Below are 17,625 nucleotides of genomic sequence, written 5' to 3' on the forward strand. Positions count from 1 at the left end.
ATATAAATCCATGGCATACTCACCATAGGACTTACAAAAGTAGCATTTAGCATTACACAGGATATGCGAAATACAAAAGCACCACAGAACAGTATATTGAAATGATCATTTTAATGCACAGGCATTGTAAATCAGTTAATTTCATCAGAACTGAAATACATATAAAAGTAAAAAAGTGTGGTTACAGGTGAGCTCTCTGCTGTACATATGTATATATTATGACCAATACACGGCAAAAAGCATCTGATGACAAAGACTGCCATACATCACTTTTATCACAAGGTGGTGCCAGTGACCCACAAGCACATTCACTTTACAAAACTTGGACAATATTTTGCTTTGTCACCCGCAAGCTCTTAGTGCATTTTTTTACATGTAAAAATAAAAAATGGCAAAACCGCACAATAACTCCCCTTCTCCTTGACTTACAATTTGCTGCATTTTTCACTCAAAATATCACTTCAGCCTACCCTCAAAGTTTTCAACAGGCATTAGCTGTACACTTCTAAGTTATACCTGTTCTTGCCACAGTCCTGTCTGAAACATTTAACTTACAAAGAATAGGGCACATTGAGAATTAGGTGTTGTTGATATGCTATTTAACTCCCTAAGCCTGAGGAACATGGGAGCAATTCTCTAATAAGAGATAATGAAGTCTTTACTGTAGAAACTCAGAATTTATGTATAGAATACAGACAAAACAACAGGTTTTCTTTTACATGCAGCAGATACTTAGTATATTACACACTAACACATTTAAATGCACTTCCTTGGCAACTTAAACAGAATTGGTAACACCCAACTCAGGTGCAGCGTTGTATCTTTGGCAGACAGCTCAGAGGAACTTCAGTAGTATCCTGTACCCCTATCAGTAGTACTCATCCACTACAATTGATGCAGACAAAACACTAATACTGCATCCAGTTCTCTCTGTACTTGAAGCAGGTAGCTGTTAAACAGTTTACTCTTCCAAAATCATACACTCTCAATTTGCAGCAGTTTGATTTAGGTTTATTATGGTAACTTCCTTGATCTTAATATTTTGAGTTGCATATCTGATATGACACTTCATTGTAATTTATACATAAAGTACTAACAGATTTTCACTACACTGATAAAAATATGATTGCAGGGTTTTTTTACATAAATACATGAATTACATTTTAAAAACAGAAAGAGCTTGGCCTAACATGAAACAAACTCTCTTCGTTAACATTCCACTACTCGAGAGTATTTAGGATCCCCTTCCACCAAGAAAAATTGAGTGGAGATAATATATCCATTCATGATTGACTGAAAATGTCAACTGTCAACAAAACATTTGGTATGTCTTGTGTAAAATAATCTCAATAGATATATCCTTCATCCATCAATGTTAATGTGAATTCAGACTTTCGACAAGATTATACATATAAAACAAAACAAAAAAAAAAAACACAAAAAAACCCCAAAAACAAAACAAAACAAAAAAAAGCAGCTCCAGCAACTTAAAGTCAAATACACTATGACCTGGTGAAATCTTGAGTGTCCAAGTGTGCTAAATTTAGCAGTAGCCCATTCTGTTCTTAAATACTACAGCCAGACCATCTACATGAGATTAGCTGGATGTCTAACTCTAAACCACTTCAAAGGTGAAACTGCAAAATTAATGTTCAAGATTGGCATTTCAGAAGTGATAAATGTGACCTTTCCATCCACTTATGTTACACACAGTGACAGGCTCAGAAGAGATCCTCAGCAAGCAGTATGCAGCTGGGGGTCAAGAAACCTTCATTTATCCACTAAGCAAACACGTGATTTATACTTGCTATAAAAGGTGAAGGGAAAACTCAACCCAAGTAAATAAATCAGAAATTATTTGCCCTAGAGAAATGCAGTATGATTATAGGATTAGGGCTTGAGAGACTTGACTTTCTTTCCTAAAACGAGAGAAAGAGGGAATATAATTTTTTTTTGCAGGCACATTTCATTAGTGGGCTCACGGAAAAGCAGCATGATTCAAAATATGACAAAAGTAAATACAAGTAGCAATTTGAAGAACTTACTTTACCTCTCAAAATATGCCGTTCTAAATCAGAGAAAACTTCTAAACTAAAAACTAAATTCCTATTTCACAAAAAGCCCTTTAAAGATCAATAGTCATGACTGTTTTATGAGGGGATGGAATATCAAAACAAAACCGCTACCAAAATATATCTGGAATTTCCATTTTCCAGTACACTGCACATTGGAACACATCTTACAGCCTTTACAGTAGTAGCTTCATAGGCCAGTAGTACTATTCTGAGATGTTAGAGGCTTACCTTGATTCACCTTATTTATTTCCATACTACATTAAGAGAAGGCACAGTACAAAAGAATATATAGTTTAATGACTTCTTTGGCTTATGTTCACACAGCCCTGAATCCCAGGCATTGCCCAAAGGCACTGAAGTGGCAAACAAGCAGCAGCTGTGCAAGGAGGGCCTTTACACTATGTGGCACTTGTCTGAATATGAAACACCTGTATCAAAATTTTGTTATGGTGGCTTAATAGAAATTCTTTTTTCCACTCTTTTCAAAATCAAATGCATCCATGTAAGCACTAGCTCTCAAATAATCATCAAACTTAAATACCATTACAATTTTGGCCCTTAAAAGGCACACTTGGCAAAGTGATTTGTAGGTAAAGTGATTTGTAGGCAAAAGCTAACAGACGTTATGATACAGAGGTGTGTGTACGCATATACAGAAATATATTGAGAACCAATAGATAGAGCAAGTAAAGCAAGCACAAAGTCTTTCCTCTGCTCAGCCCATTCATTTTGCAGCAGGATTCTTAGGAGGCTGAAGTTTGTAGGTGCTGAAGTAGTTCACCACTTGCTGAGGGACTTCTGCCAGGACACACTGAGCCAGAGCTTCTTTGGGAGACTTATAAAAAAAGAACACCAAGCTTCAGTTTCCACCAACTGCTAATGAGGATTCTAAGGCAAGTAATAAGCACCTCCTCTAGAAGGCCAACTTAAAGTCTGACATTTTACAGAGGACTTTACACAGTGCCCTTGTGTGACTGACAGATGGAAGCTTCCCTGTCAGCTTTACCTTCTCACTCCTGTTACCACGAATCAGATGGCTGTCTTGTGCCACTGAAGTAACAGTAGCTGAATGCATAAAGGGCTGCCACCTCTGAAGACATCTTTTGTCACATGAAATACCAGTGCAGATATCAGACTTGAGCCATGTAAACATACTTCCACTATCTGCTTAAGATGACCCTTCAGGGATTTGTTTAAATCATTGGCAATCTTTTGCACCCAGGCTCATCCAGAGCAACTGTATTTCTGTGGAGCAGCTCTTCTGCAGATACTGTTTTTACTGTAAGACTAAGTACCCATAAGAAGAAAAAAACCCTCTTTTTCTAGAAACTGAAAAGCATTTGAATATATAATATTATACTGAGCATTCACCCTAGTTAATCTACATCCAAGTGCATTACTTGATAACCATATTTTGTGTTGATTTTGCTCTCTCATTTCAGTTTGCCTGAGTTACTCTGAGAGTAAACAAAGAATTTGTATGAAAAGTAAAAATATAAAAGCAAAATAAGAACTTGTAAGGAGTATTATTAACAAGTTAATACTAAGACATGAAACAAAATTAGAATACATTAGGATGGAAATAAAAATATTGATCTTATTTGCCCATCCTGAGGAAATTATGGTGGTTTTTATTAAGTCAACTCTTTTCAACATTATGATGCTTAAAAGTTGACTTCCATTAGCCTACATATACTTTATTGTATTTTACAGAAATTCTTTTCATGCTTCATTCTTTTACCACCTTTTTTTGTATTTACTTTTATGAAAATGAAAACTATCACCACAACTGTGGCCACAGTGTTTCTACAGATTTTCACCTCCCTGATTATGACTTAGCCTTGAATTTTAGTACTGCATTAAATCATGAGACTAATCCACATTCATAAATGGGCATCCACAATAAAAAGGAAAATTACCATAAGAAAAAAGTCATAGTAAGTTTTTCCTCACAAATAAAAAAACCCCATACAATTGTTTAATCAAGTCTGAGGGAGTTATAAAGGTCATTCAACTGCAGAAACTAGCCAGAAATGCAGTGCTGGAACTAGAAACTGAAGGATTTGGGGTTTTTTTAAGCATTTGATAAAGACTTGTCTTAAGAGCACATATTGGATATACCACAAAAGCTTAGGACTAGATGTAAGATATCCTAGCAAGCCCAGCATACCTCTACAATATTTATTAGGCATATCAGTAAGATTACTTACATTTTGGAACTTCCTGAATGGCACAAATTGGACAATGTCTCTGACAGCTGGTTCTCCTGACGAGGACCTAAGAACTCCATCGTCACCATCAAGAAACTCCATGGCATCAAAGTCTGCTCCTCCCACACCAACAATGATAATGGACATGGGCAACTTTGAGGCATTAACTATGGCAGTTCGAGTCTGGTCAAGGTCTGTTATCACACCGTCCGTTATGATCAGAAGTATAAAGTATTGCTGTCAAAAAAATGAACACTGTGTTATGACAAAGAAATAACAAACATTTAGCCATGTACACTTAGAAAAACCCACATACAGACTACACGGTGTTGTCACTTTGGCATGTTCGGTGTGCTCACTGCATTTTACAATCAAACATCTGATTTGTAGTCAGGCTTCATTTGTATACTCTGAAAAAGCTTGTAAGGACAACACAATCTTTTAAAAGAAGGCATCAATAAACAGCCACCATCCAAAACTCCAGTGGTATCACCCTTCTTTCCTCCAAAATCCCCAGACAAACCTACAGTTAACCTATTTTCCCATTATTTGTTCTGGGATAGAAGGCAGTTTACTGATGTTTTGGAAAGGCAACACCTTTGAAACTTGAATTTGTTTCCTTTCTGGTCTATCAATACCTTTATGAAACACTACCCTTTACTTCATGTATTGTATCCAGAATATCCTAAATCACACCTTTCTGTGTTGAAACACACAGCTATTTTCAAATTCCTCAAATCACATTCTCTAGCTGCTTGAAGAAGTTAATTATCAAGGTGTCTTTGTAGTACATAAGTAACTTAATTAAGTACCACCTGAGTTGCTTCTACTATTCTGTCAGGGCTTCTAAAAGTTGGCATCCTAGCTTCTGTTCTGGATTGGAGCACTAAAAATGAGCTAGAAGTACTAAGTTTGGAAATTATCAAACACTTTTTGAATTTCCAGTCTTCCCTCACTTCATTTCAGATGATTACTGAATAGCATAAATTCAAGTCCCAAAGATACTCCCAATATTCTTAGAGGCTCTCTTCACTACTTTCCTTCCCATCTGCTTTGAAATAATTGTTCTTCCCTTATCTTGTCTGTTTAGGTATGAGCTTTTCTCCCTGCTTTCTGCTACTCTGTTGCCCCACACCAGCAAGAACATCTATAAAGCAGTTATCGCCACAGAAAGCTATAAGCAACTGCAGCAGGATAGCACATCACAGTGGATTTATTTCTCTCTTCTCATACTTCCTCCATACTGGAAAAAAACCAGCATCAGAACCAAAAGCCAATCCAAAATGACTATGATAAGTATTAAGCGTCAAGGTAGCAAATTGTCTTCAATACATACTTTCAGGCAGGAAAAATAAATCTCTTGCTAGGCACACCACATGAAATAAAATTTTAAAAAACCCAAACAAAAACAAAACCAACAAGCGGTTTGCTCCTTTCCTAAGATACAGACATACATACATATACATATATTTATACATACATATATATATTTTTTTTACAGCTACTAGTGAAAGACTACCAAGGTAAAACCTTACCAGCCTCATGGCATATGAAAATCCATAGCTTTTTCGCAAATTGGTTTCTACAGACAAATTTACATTTAAAAATAGCTAATTTTATTTTCTGATTTTACATGACGTCAAATACACAGTATTTGCTGCCATCAGTGATTTAGGATTTTGTGAACTTCCATGCATTACCAACATGACCGAATACTCAAGACTTAAGTCTTCAGAATTTCTATTTTTAATATGGTCAACAACTCATGTATAAAATTTAAATATGGAGGAGGGCACAGCACATACATCACCTAGACCTTTATAGTACAGTTAATTATCTGTGTTGGCACCTAGTTGTCAGGAGCTATACCTTCCACTTCTTCACTACCTTAGCTAATCCTCTATCCCAGTATCTAATGTGGAACAAGGGCTAGCTGAATTTTTTTCTCAACTGAGGTTAAATCACTCTCTTAGATATAAAGGCCTAAATTAGACTTTAGCAACTGTATAGCACTGCAAGAGTTTTCAACAGAAGATACCATAAAGGTGTTGTGTACTTTTACGTTTCTATTTCAAATCTGAAGAGTTTATTTAGTTAATTGATGAAGAGGACTGTTATGTACAATCTACAAAAAACAACTAGCTTTTCTCTTGTTTTAAGGGTCACAAACATTTATTCACAAGGTAAAGGGCCAACTGTCAAATGAATATCCTCACAAATTTAAAAGAGAAAAAAGTATTTAAAAACAAGAAAGAAAATAAAAAAGTAGAGAAACACAGAGAGTACCATAAAGAACTTACAGATGCTGTTTGCTGCTGAGTAGCTGCAGCAGCAAATCTTGCCACATGATTTATAATTGGAGAAAAATTTGTTGGTCCATATAACTTCACTTGAGGAAGACAGGCTCGATATGCATCAACAATGCCTTGGATCCCTAGAGAACAGAAAGATTTTTTTTTTCCATATTAGATTTAGGATATTTTGAAGCACCTGATTTTCCTAAAGCTGTATAAATCAGTTATTTGAAGTGATGATGCAAAGATTTAAAACTAACCATGGTGGAAAAAAACCAAATTATACATGAGCAATGGAAGCTTTCAGTTTGACCAACACTTAGGGCACATACATAACATGATTTGCCTTGTGTGAACAGAAAGGCAAAATACACTGTGCTCAAGGGTGTGAAACTGAACTACAGCAGTTGTCTTCACCTGGCAGCTTGTGGTGGTTGGTAGTCTGATCAGAGAGGCCACACTGAACAGGCATTAGCAGCACCACAGTCAAACCAGACAACTCCACAGCAGCAGCAAAGCAGCATAAAGTGTCTCAACAGCACAAGAGAACTGCTCCCAGCCCTGTGCCCTTGCTGTTTAAACCACTTCTTTAACAAATCATTACAGAAGACAGATGCAATGCTATTTCTCCTAAGTAAGAAATTGGTTGTAAAATTTTTCCTGCTACAGGACTAAACTAATTATTTAATTAGAACAACATGCTTCAGTTCACTTTTCAAGTGTCTTTATGCTGTCAGCTTAGGTATTTTACTCTCTAGGTCTGACATTAGTTTTTCAGACTTACCATTACAGAATGGGTTTGAAGGGTTAAAATTTATTGGGAACTCATGAGATACCTGCAAAGACACAGAAAACATATTCAGGACTGCATATACAACTTCCTCCTGGAGTAAGTGCTTTCAGCTGTCTTAGGTAGTGCATTTACACATTCCATTACCTGAAAGGAAGGAGGAATTTGTGCACCAAATCCAAAGGCTGGGAACATCTTATCGCTGAAGAAGGAATTTTATAGAAAACAAAGTCAGTGCCTTTCATTAAAAGCTGCCATAGTTCAATAAGTGTAGTTATCAGGGCTGCTTTTAATCACTAAAAATGCTATTTAAGATGCAAAATTTAATGGAAGTTCCCCATTGTAATTGTTTCTGGGACCAAAACTAGTCTTTAACACCGAACTGGCAAGAATGCAAGCATATATTTAAATCAATGCTGCTCTTTTTATCAATTATTAAAAGCCCTGATTGTCTGCAGTAAACACAAACTTATACTTGCAATTATATGATGGTATTTTAGTTCTATAACTTAGCTCAGAAGTTTCATTCCAAGCATTCATATCCAGAAGTTTCATTCATATCTGCAGGCATCTTCAACACCGGTTTAAATAGCTACCATAAGTGTCTATACATATCTAAAAACGTGATCCAAATAAAAATCTAACACTTACGTATCATAATCCTGAACGACCATCCCGACAGACCAAATGGCTGTTAGGTATTCATTAACTCCATTAGGGCTGAGGTAATGCAGAGAGTCTGGAGAGCGAGGGTCTCCATTGGAGCCTGTAAAATCTATCCCCACCTGTCAAATGCAGCATTTAGATCTCATTGCTCTTAAAGGTTAAATCTTCTTATCTCTGGCAAAGCCAAAGTGAAAACCATGAAAGAGTAGTGAACAGGACATCTACAAATCTAACCGGCACAGTACTTGGATGCAGGTTTCTTGGAATATTAACACTCTTCAAACAATGTCACAACAAAACCCTCAAAAGCTTTGCATCTCTCCAGAAGGGCCGAAATTACTTTCATCTGAATCACAAAATGGTTCGGCTTGCAAGAGGCCTTCAAGATCATCTAGTTCCAACCTCCCTGCCATGGGCAGAGACAGCTTCCACATGAGCAGGTTGTTGAAAGCCCCACCCAACTTGGCCTTGAACACTTTCAGAGATGGGGCATCTACAGCTTTTCTGGGCAAGCTGTCAGGTTTTCACTGTGTTTACTTTCAGTTACTATTCACAGCAGCTCTTCAAAATCTGGTAAATTAATTTCATTCTCTATCTTGCCACACACACGCTCTTCTCAGAAGTACAACTAATCAGGCTCCACAGAAGCCTAGAGAGCTCTTTCTCTGACTTCAACAGGTCTTCTTTGCTTTGGTGATGAAGCATGTTAATAAGGCAAAGACACCATACTGTTACTTGTGCTGCATTTGGTTCACAAATTACATAACTTCAGGGTTCTAACCCATATGATGGCCTCTGCCTGCTGCTTTCAAAAACCAGTAAATTTCTCATTGGTCTCCATCCACGCAACTTGGCTAGTTCCTAATGAACATAACCAGAGGTTCAAAACCATTTGCCAAGAGTAAAGACTATTTTTTTCTGAACAGAGTAGAAGCACTCCAGCAAAATAGCTTCCTGCTCCATGCTGCAGAACAAAAACAAAGCTGACAAGCAAAAAAAATACAATAATCAAATAAAGTGCACAGCCAATTAATTCTATACGTCAATTTGCTCCAAAACTCAAAAAGTATTCATATAAATGATTTAACTTACAGTGAAATTCAGCTGACACCCACCCATGATGTAATCAAGGAATGTGCATTCCACAATGATCTAGAAATAGAAGACAGAAATTTTGTTCTTTTTCAATGGGAGAAAACCCAGCTAATATTATTGTAAGAACTTCTAAGGTACCAAATATGCTGTCTTTACCCATCAAAAGCATTAGCTTTGCCCTAGAGCTATCCCACCCACCCACTGCAACCAGGATATTTGCAACACACGCCACCATACAGTCAGTGCATCAGAATCAAGCCTTTAAGAAAACTACAGACACCAAAGCAGCTCCAAAACAACTTTCATTTATAAAATAACACATTATGACAGAGCTTTTTACTTTGCCATAAAACAGTGAGTTGGGAAATGCAGTAGTTCAGAAATTACTTAAATTGGTAAGCGACCTTCCTCTTCAAGACAAAGTGAAAGGACAAGGGAGGATAGGTATGTAATTCAGCTCTCAATTTGTCTTCTTCTACAAATCAGAGTCCCTTAAATATTTACTGTGTGTGGAACTTTCAGACGTTTTAAAGTTTCTTACAGTTTGAGGATGAAGGTATACTAAATGAGAGTTGTTACACCTTAACACATAAAACCAGATTCATTCCAGAATATATTACTGACCTCACAATGCTTAACGCTCACAATGCCGGAGTTTTTATAATTCTTTTTCTTCTGTCTTTTCTTTTCATTGATGCACTCAAATTCAACCTGCATGAATGCAAACAAATCCAACAAAAATATTATAGTATCATTTATGCAACGAGTTTAATAATCTTTTATTTCAAGACTGATACTTTGGGCTTATATTAAAAATGAAGTTCATTTCATAATCCAGAAAAATTAAACCCAGTCTACCCAATATCAGCAAGAAAAAAATAAATTCTCACAACAGAAATCCTCTCTTACCTGGAAGTCTACAAACACATTTGTTTTGACAAATGTATTTCAAACAGAGAAAGAAATTCTGTACCATTCTCTCTCTGAGGATTCTGCTAACAGCTTTCTTTTTGGTAAAGACATAGCAATTCAAACAAAGCATCAGTGTTTCCAGAAGCTGTGGCTGGAATTATTATTATTATTTTTATTATTTGGCATAAATACAACACTCAAAATATTAGGAAAGTACAAGCATGCACTCTTGTATATTGATCCCAGTATTTTTAATACAGAAGTAGTTCTGGAGGTTTTACAGGTCTAAAGGAAAATATGGTAAAACATCTTAATAACATGCATATACATAAAAGAAATACTTTTATGTTATATTTGCTATGCCAACTTTTGTCTTCGACATGTAAACCCTGCCTATTATAAGGTTTGGAAACTATTATAGCCCATAAGATCAGGAATAGTAGTATCACTTTAGAAAAAAGCCACCTAATGCAACACAGCTGCGTTTTTGTGCAGTGGTATAAATACTGAATTTTTTCATATTCACTGAAGTATACATAATAGTTAATAAGTGCCACATTTTAAAATAAAGGATTAAATAATATTTGAAAAAAATACTACAAGCTTTAGTCTTTTAACCGTAGTTAAATTTGTGCTGTATTCTATCTTCTGACAATCCAGTGTTTTTTTATTTCTGTATTTTTATGATTAGGGAAATTTTTTTGTGCTGATGGTGCAGCATTTAGACACATAACAATAAACTGTAACCAAGACATTAATCCTAGGAAAACGGATGAACAATGCAAATGCTGTTTCAGCCTCAACCACAATAGCAATGTCAAGGTGTAGCCTAGCCCAACTTGGAGGTCACCTGTGGCCAGGTGACCTAGGTTTTGCTGCAATAGGAATGAAATAGCTTATCAAGAACACAGAGGCAGCTTAGACTGTGTAACACTTACAGGTGATGACCGAGATGCTTCCTTCAATTTTGACATCGTTGTTTGAAAACTTCCTATGAGATCGTGAGACCCATCACTATCATAGTCATAGCACTCGACCTAAAATGCAGCATTACTTAGTGTTAGTGACAGAAATGGCCCTACAAAAGCAATGAACACCGAAATGGCAAACCTGAACATCCCAAACATTCCTGTATCATTTATATCACAGACTTTTTCTCGCATTGAAGTCTTAGAACTGCATAGGGTTGCAATTAAACCAGATTAAAATTCGGTAGATGCCAATACACTCAGTTTTTGAATCTAATCTTCTACTCAAGTTAATGAGAGGACAATACTAAGCAGCGTCAGGTTAGATGAGCAAGTAACATCAATTATATTGAACTATGTTTTGAGAGTCATGGGGTATTGGGAAGAGTAGGAAAACAATTTTTTACATTTCACTTACAATTTTTTACATTTCATCATGAATCTGAGCATCAAGCTAAAAATTTAGTAAAACAGTTATGTAAGCAATCACAAGAGTTTTAGCAACACTTTTATATTACTTCATTAATCCTCAAAATAACACAGAATTCATAAGCATATGAAGGTTCAGACCTAAAGCTAGAAACAATATTTGAATTTTTATTTTTTAAGATTAGCAAATTTAAACAGTGGATCGGTTAAATTATGATCTACACTTCATGGATCTGGATGTCAACTAAAAATCTCTTTTTCTATAGTGAGAGTTTAATGACAAGCTTTATTATTTAATCAATGCACTCTTTTAACAGTTCAATCTACCAAAAAAGGCAGAAGTGAAGAACACTTTTTACTTCTCTTTGAAAACATGATCAAACCGCCTTTCTACATAAAAAACCTGGTTATTTATCTATAAAAGCTTATGTTAATTACTTCCACTTCTGATATTTTATTTCAGTTCAGCAACACAGACAGCATAAAAACATACTATAATCATTTAATAATGATGATGATAAATAGAAACAATAATAAACCAAGAATCAGGTAGGTATCCCACATTACTTGGACTCAAAATGCAAACATCAAGAAAAATATTCAGAGTATATATGGCTTAACCTAAACAGCTATTTGCATGTCCATCTTTCAAGTCTAAAAATATTGTACCTTACATTCAAGAATCAATTTATCTGATTACTTGAGCATTTTAGTTAGAAATAAAAAAGCAAAACAACTTCAACATACACTCAAGCTTCTGAAAGAAATTAAGTTTTGAGAACAAACAGGAATATTAAAGTACAAAACATGATATGTAGATTGGGAGTTCTACTGCACAGAACATACCTCTATCTTACACTACTACAACATTTGAATTCACTAATAAATAAAAAAATGCATGCATTGAACAGCGCCTTAAATTATGTAAACAGCGACAGAACCAATAGGCTAATCAATGCTCATGGCAGACGCTATGTAAATTCTTCTGAATGCCATAAAATATGCCAATCAAATACTCAGTAAAGTGCTTCAGTAGCTGAAATTTAAAATTGAACATATTTCCTGACCCAATAGTTCTGATACCTGTTAGCACAATTAGTAGATGTATCTCCTTTTTATTTCAAAGGCATAAAAATTTGTCTTGCTTGATATGTTCGACCCATTTAAGACAATTTTTAATATTTGTCCCAGACAAGAGAGAAGCATTTCCTTTTTTTCCATATATGCTCTCCTGGACATGCAATAGCAGTAGGGAACAATGTGATTTATCATATTTTTCCCAGCAGAATTAGGCATGCCTAATGCTCCAGATGAAAGACTCACATTTGAGACACAGAAAAACTTCACTGACTGCAAACACACTCACATGGAACATAACCAAGAATCCAGAAGATAAAGAATCAGCTTGGTTTGTGCACTGCTGGGCGTACACAAACAAAGCCATTAAAGAGGTGAAAAGCCACTCATAGAAAAATTGCTGGTTTTACTTACTATGCCAAACAGCCCATTACACACGCAACTGTGTGCATAAAGAAGTGTTAAAGGCATTGTTAAAGGCATTGTTTAATCCTTCAATAACATTCCATAATACAATCCTGACTACATTTTAATGTTTGAAGTGATAGGTCCTGCATTTCTAAATTAAGGCATAATGAAACTGCCTGTCTGCAAGTCTGTAACTATTCCAAGTAAAGTCTATTTCCTCTGGATATAAACCTGCACTTCCCAAATAAGATTTCAAAGAACAGATTTATTAAAATGATGATAGAGCTGAGAATAACTCTTCAGATATACATTTAGATCAATGGTCTATAGCTTTAGTATGGCTGTTTACTGAAAAGGAGAAATATATTTATAGTATATGGAGATGTAAGAGCTGGCACAGCTATTTTGGGGACAAGGAAAGCAGAAAGGAATAAGTGGAAAAAACATAGAAGCAGCAAGGGAAGAAGGTTCTGGGCTTCTAAAGTTGATCATTAGTCTCCTCTATAAATATGTATTTAAATCCATCCAGGTGCTGGTAACACCCAGATCCCCGTGCCTGTTAAGGATTTTCCAGGACTGCCTTAAGTCATATGACTAATACCCATTACATGCAAATCATGCTCTAAGTTTTCCTTCCTAGTGGAAGAACATCAAATACAGCAGTTTGCTGCATTTGGGTTTTCAGGTTTATTTTTCAAATGCTAAAATACCAGGCTTCTAACATCATCATAATAGCTTATAAAGGGCATTTTGATTGGCTGTTAAGCTTCAGTTCCACCCATAAAGGGAATTCCTGAAGAAAAATATTCAGTAGTTAAACACAATTTATTCAAGATAAATTGGAAAATAGAAAACATTAAAGCCTGGTAGAACTATTACTTCACAGGTTTGATTAACTTTCTGACAGAAAATTCCGTTTTATATGAAGAGAAAAAGTTGCTAAAACTGCTATTCACAAGTTGTATCTGACCCACATCTCTTAGCTAGTATATTAAGTGTAATTTATTTTATCAGGCAGTATATTAAAAATGCTAGAACTGTACAATAAAAATAAGAAACTGCATTGGACATTTCAAAGATACTTGTGTTCAATTGGTTTCCCAGACTTTCAAAGACCAGCTTCTACCACACAATACATCACAAATGTGCAGTGTTTTCCTTTTTTCCCCTAAAACATGTATCTGTGCCTTTCAAATAAGAAACCTAATACTTTCAATTAAGTTTGAAACAAAAAACCCGCAGTAAGTAGAATAACACATCTTCCCCTTGTTACACATTTAAACTTTCAATGCATTAATTTATACACACATTTAATATACGTTACCTTGATTAACTTATCCATGTCACTGTAACACAGAGAATTGAGAGAGATTTTAAAGGGCCTCCAAACAGGATTCAGGTTGTTTTTAATAACCTGTTGGGAAAAAAAAAAGGCAGAACGCCATTGTTCACAGGGGCAGAAAGTAGTCATCATAATGGGTCATACCTTCATGCCATGATTTTTGTATGCAAACAACAATTGACTAATGCTGCTGTCAATGCACTCCAAATGCCAAAACACAGGATATAAATCAAACTACTCTTGACATGCCATTGTTCAAAAAGGGATTATTCTCAGATCCATTTTTTGCTAGACTTCACAATCACCTACTTATATCCTTCAGCTACTGCACTGTAAAAAGTTAAATTTATCATTACAGAAATAAGATACTGGTTGCTTTCTTTTAATAAGCACACATATATACATACACATATAAAGGCATGCATTACCAAAAACGTGTGGAAAAATATTACATTGGAATTTCTGAATTCATCAGTGCTCCAGAGATTACAATTCACTCCCACATATTATTTATTCTGAAATGTCATTTATGGAAATATGCCCTCAAGAAATTGATGGTGTAATAAAGTAAAAACAGTCCATGAGAATAAAAGACCTCTCAAGCTGAACACTAAAGTGTTATTTCCAAATAATACTGGAAGATCTTAAAAATTTGTCAACTGTTATCTATAAATATACCCAGTACACCAAATAATGACCTTACAAAAGTACAAGAAACTATACATAATATGTACTATTTAATTAATAGCACCTAACAATAGTAATACTTCCAACACCGTAGGAGTGCTGAGAAAAATCTCTCTTGAAAATGAAATCAATAAAAACAGTAGTTAGGGAAAAAAAAGGAATTTTTTTGGACCAGTAACATAAAGAACTAATCAACTAGACATTTCTAGGCTGAAACAACAAATTCTGGATATATCCCTAAAATTGATGACTGAAATCATAACAGAAAAGATGGACCTTAAGCAGAAGAATCACCTTATAAGAGAAACTGTAAGCCTGACAAAAAGGATTTGTAGTCCTTCAACCTCCATACTTCAAAAGGAATATACAGTCCCCACTTCCTATGGGCACTGCACCTCAGCTGTAACAGGGCCCTGAGCTGCCACTACCGTGAGACATTCTGAAACTACTCTTAGCCTGTCACTTGCTGTCACAGGACCCCTACACCTCCTCCTGGGTGAAATGCTGCTGCTGCTCAAGCACATTTTCCCTCACTCTGCATTCTCCTTGGCTTGCCCTTGCTATGCAAGCATTTAGCACCATTACTTTCACTAGTAAAGGGTACAGCCAGGTGACACTTTCATAAGAACTGCAGAGTCAGGAATGCCCAAGTCCTACCCCAGCACTTGGTAGAACTGAGCAAATGTTTCTGTCTGAGTATGCAGCTCTTTTTCAAAATATTTGTTTTCTCCTAGATTGCTGAAAGTTAGAGGGGGGAAAAAAGTGTTTTCTTTCCAAACAGAATGGCATATATCAAAATCAGCATAGAGAGAATAAGGTAGATTTCCCAGAAAAGTCAGTGGAAGGGATGATGCAATTTCTAACTAGTCTGCACATCAACTCCAGGCCACTCAATTCTTTTTGTAAGGCATTGTATCTCTGGTGCTGTAACACACTGGAAATTCAATAACCTTAACCTCTTTGTTGTTAACTGAAAATATCCTACCTCTGTTCTGTGAACCATCACCCAGTTTCCATCTCCAGTCTGTTTGTGGAATTCCAGATAAGGATCTGACTTTCCAAAAAAATCCTGTATTTAAATAACATGCAATTATTTCAGAACAGCCTGTAGAGTGAATACCATTAAATCCCAGTTAACACACACTTAGATTAACAAAAAGTAAATTCAGGAAACAAAAGCTTTAGATGGTGAAATGCAAATGTGATTATATTACCACCTGTGAAAGAGGAAAAGAAAGTGGCGAATGTCCTTCAGTTTAGAAGAAAAATGTCCACACATCAAATACCTGAGAGTTCAAGCAAAATACTTATACCTAGAAGTACTACAGTGGATAGACAGGAAACTAAGGATTTCATCCAGTTCAAAAAAATATCATGAAATCAAGAGATAAAAATAAAAACATTTTTCTATTTTTTTCTGGTTTTTTTTTTTTTTAAGTCTCTCTATAGCCAGACCTATAGTAAACATAACAAATTCATACACACCAAGTACACTTTTCAACATTTATTTCAGAGAGGTAATGGGCAACCATTTATATATCTATTGAAACCAATGGATATACAAAACTCCCTTTTATTTATGAATAAATGTAAGGCTTTACATTTAAATGGGAACATATGGCTCATGGACTACCCCTGAAATGCATTTATCTTACTTAGAAATACATTACAATTCATTTCAAAACAGTCAATGAAGTTGCTCTGCAGGATTCTTACTTCAATTTCTTTTTTAGTGTACGTAAAATGTTAATGGATTTTATAAGCAAAAAAGAGAATGAATACTCAAATGTTTCCTGCTTTGACAAAACTCTGATTTACTACTTTATCAGAAAAACAGCAATCATTTTAATACCTTGTTGTCCAGTTTCCTTGCTTCTAATTCCAATACAACCACTCTGTTATCCTTTACTTCTTCTGCTGTGATCTAGGTATGCAAACAAAATATTTCGTTTTTATTCAGGATCTACATTTCAGTTTTCTCATATTCACAGAATTCCTATGACATGCCCATTAAATAGCCCCTTTGTTTTCTCACAAGTGAAGCATTAAAAAATGGGGGTGGGAAGGAGAGGAAAAATTTGATTTGACACTGGGATTCCATTCCATCTATTTACCATAAATGATGACACTGACAAAGATATGCCCCAAACAGTAGCCCACTGGATGCCCTAATGATGTTTGCAATGGGACTTACAATTCAGAAGGTGGACTGCTATTCGATGACAAAGATAGATTAGTGGAGGAAAAAATATCGTTTACAACACTATAGAATAGACTCCGTGCATTCAAGCCACTAACTAAAAATAAAACCCAGAAAAAATTGAGGATGAACTCTGAAGACATTTATTTCTTAACTCTCTTACCGTAATGCTTCCTCTTCCAGCAGGTTTGCCATTTTTAAGTACTAATGGTTTCGTTAGAGTCCTGCTAGAAACTATCTGCCAAGACAAAATTTGAGTATCAAGCATTATTAACACAGTTTAATAGATTTTCAGAGGAATTAAATGAGTTAGTGAGTTACTTTCATTTTAGTAATTCCCTTTTTTTGTGAGATGACAGCATTACATTTACTTACCATAGTCTTCTATAAATAAATAGGTAATACTTTATTCACTTCAAAATTTTAAAAAACATATGCAGATGAACATATGCAGAGCTTCAGAAGTAATAGG

At 35.4% G+C, this 17,625-nt stretch overlaps 1 protein-coding gene across 2 annotated transcripts in view; it reads right to left on the bottom strand.

Moving 5' to 3' along the window:
* Nucleotides 1–102: 102 nt before the first annotated feature.
* The window catches only part of CPNE3 (copine 3), a 29,183-nt gene continuing 11,660 nt past the window's right edge, over nucleotides 103–17,625 (bottom strand). For both annotated transcript variants that reach the window (XM_084222994.1, XM_084222995.1), the window contains exons 5-17: nucleotides 17,317–17,391; nucleotides 16,806–16,877; nucleotides 15,939–16,022; nucleotides 14,249–14,338; nucleotides 10,981–11,079; nucleotides 9,755–9,841; nucleotides 9,128–9,187; nucleotides 8,021–8,154; nucleotides 7,517–7,571; nucleotides 7,364–7,415; nucleotides 6,586–6,719; nucleotides 4,286–4,522; nucleotides 103–2,910 (exon numbers count right to left, since the gene is read on the bottom strand). In XM_084222994.1, coding sequence (XP_084079120.1) covers nucleotides 2,800–2,910; nucleotides 4,286–4,522; nucleotides 6,586–6,719; nucleotides 7,364–7,415; nucleotides 7,517–7,571; nucleotides 8,021–8,154; nucleotides 9,128–9,187; nucleotides 9,755–9,841; nucleotides 10,981–11,079; nucleotides 14,249–14,338; nucleotides 15,939–16,022; nucleotides 16,806–16,877; nucleotides 17,317–17,391 — 1,290 coding nt within the window. In that variant the 3' untranslated portion in view covers nucleotides 103–2,799. The remainder of the gene's footprint in view (nucleotides 2,911–4,285; nucleotides 4,523–6,585; nucleotides 6,720–7,363; nucleotides 7,416–7,516; nucleotides 7,572–8,020; nucleotides 8,155–9,127; nucleotides 9,188–9,754; nucleotides 9,842–10,980; nucleotides 11,080–14,248; nucleotides 14,339–15,938; nucleotides 16,023–16,805; nucleotides 16,878–17,316; nucleotides 17,392–17,625) is intronic.

The sequence above is a fragment of the Fringilla coelebs genome (genome assembly GCF_963513975.1).
Source record: "Fringilla coelebs genome assembly, chromosome: 1".
Classification (NCBI taxonomy): Eukaryota; Metazoa; Chordata; class Aves; order Passeriformes; family Fringillidae; genus Fringilla; species Fringilla coelebs.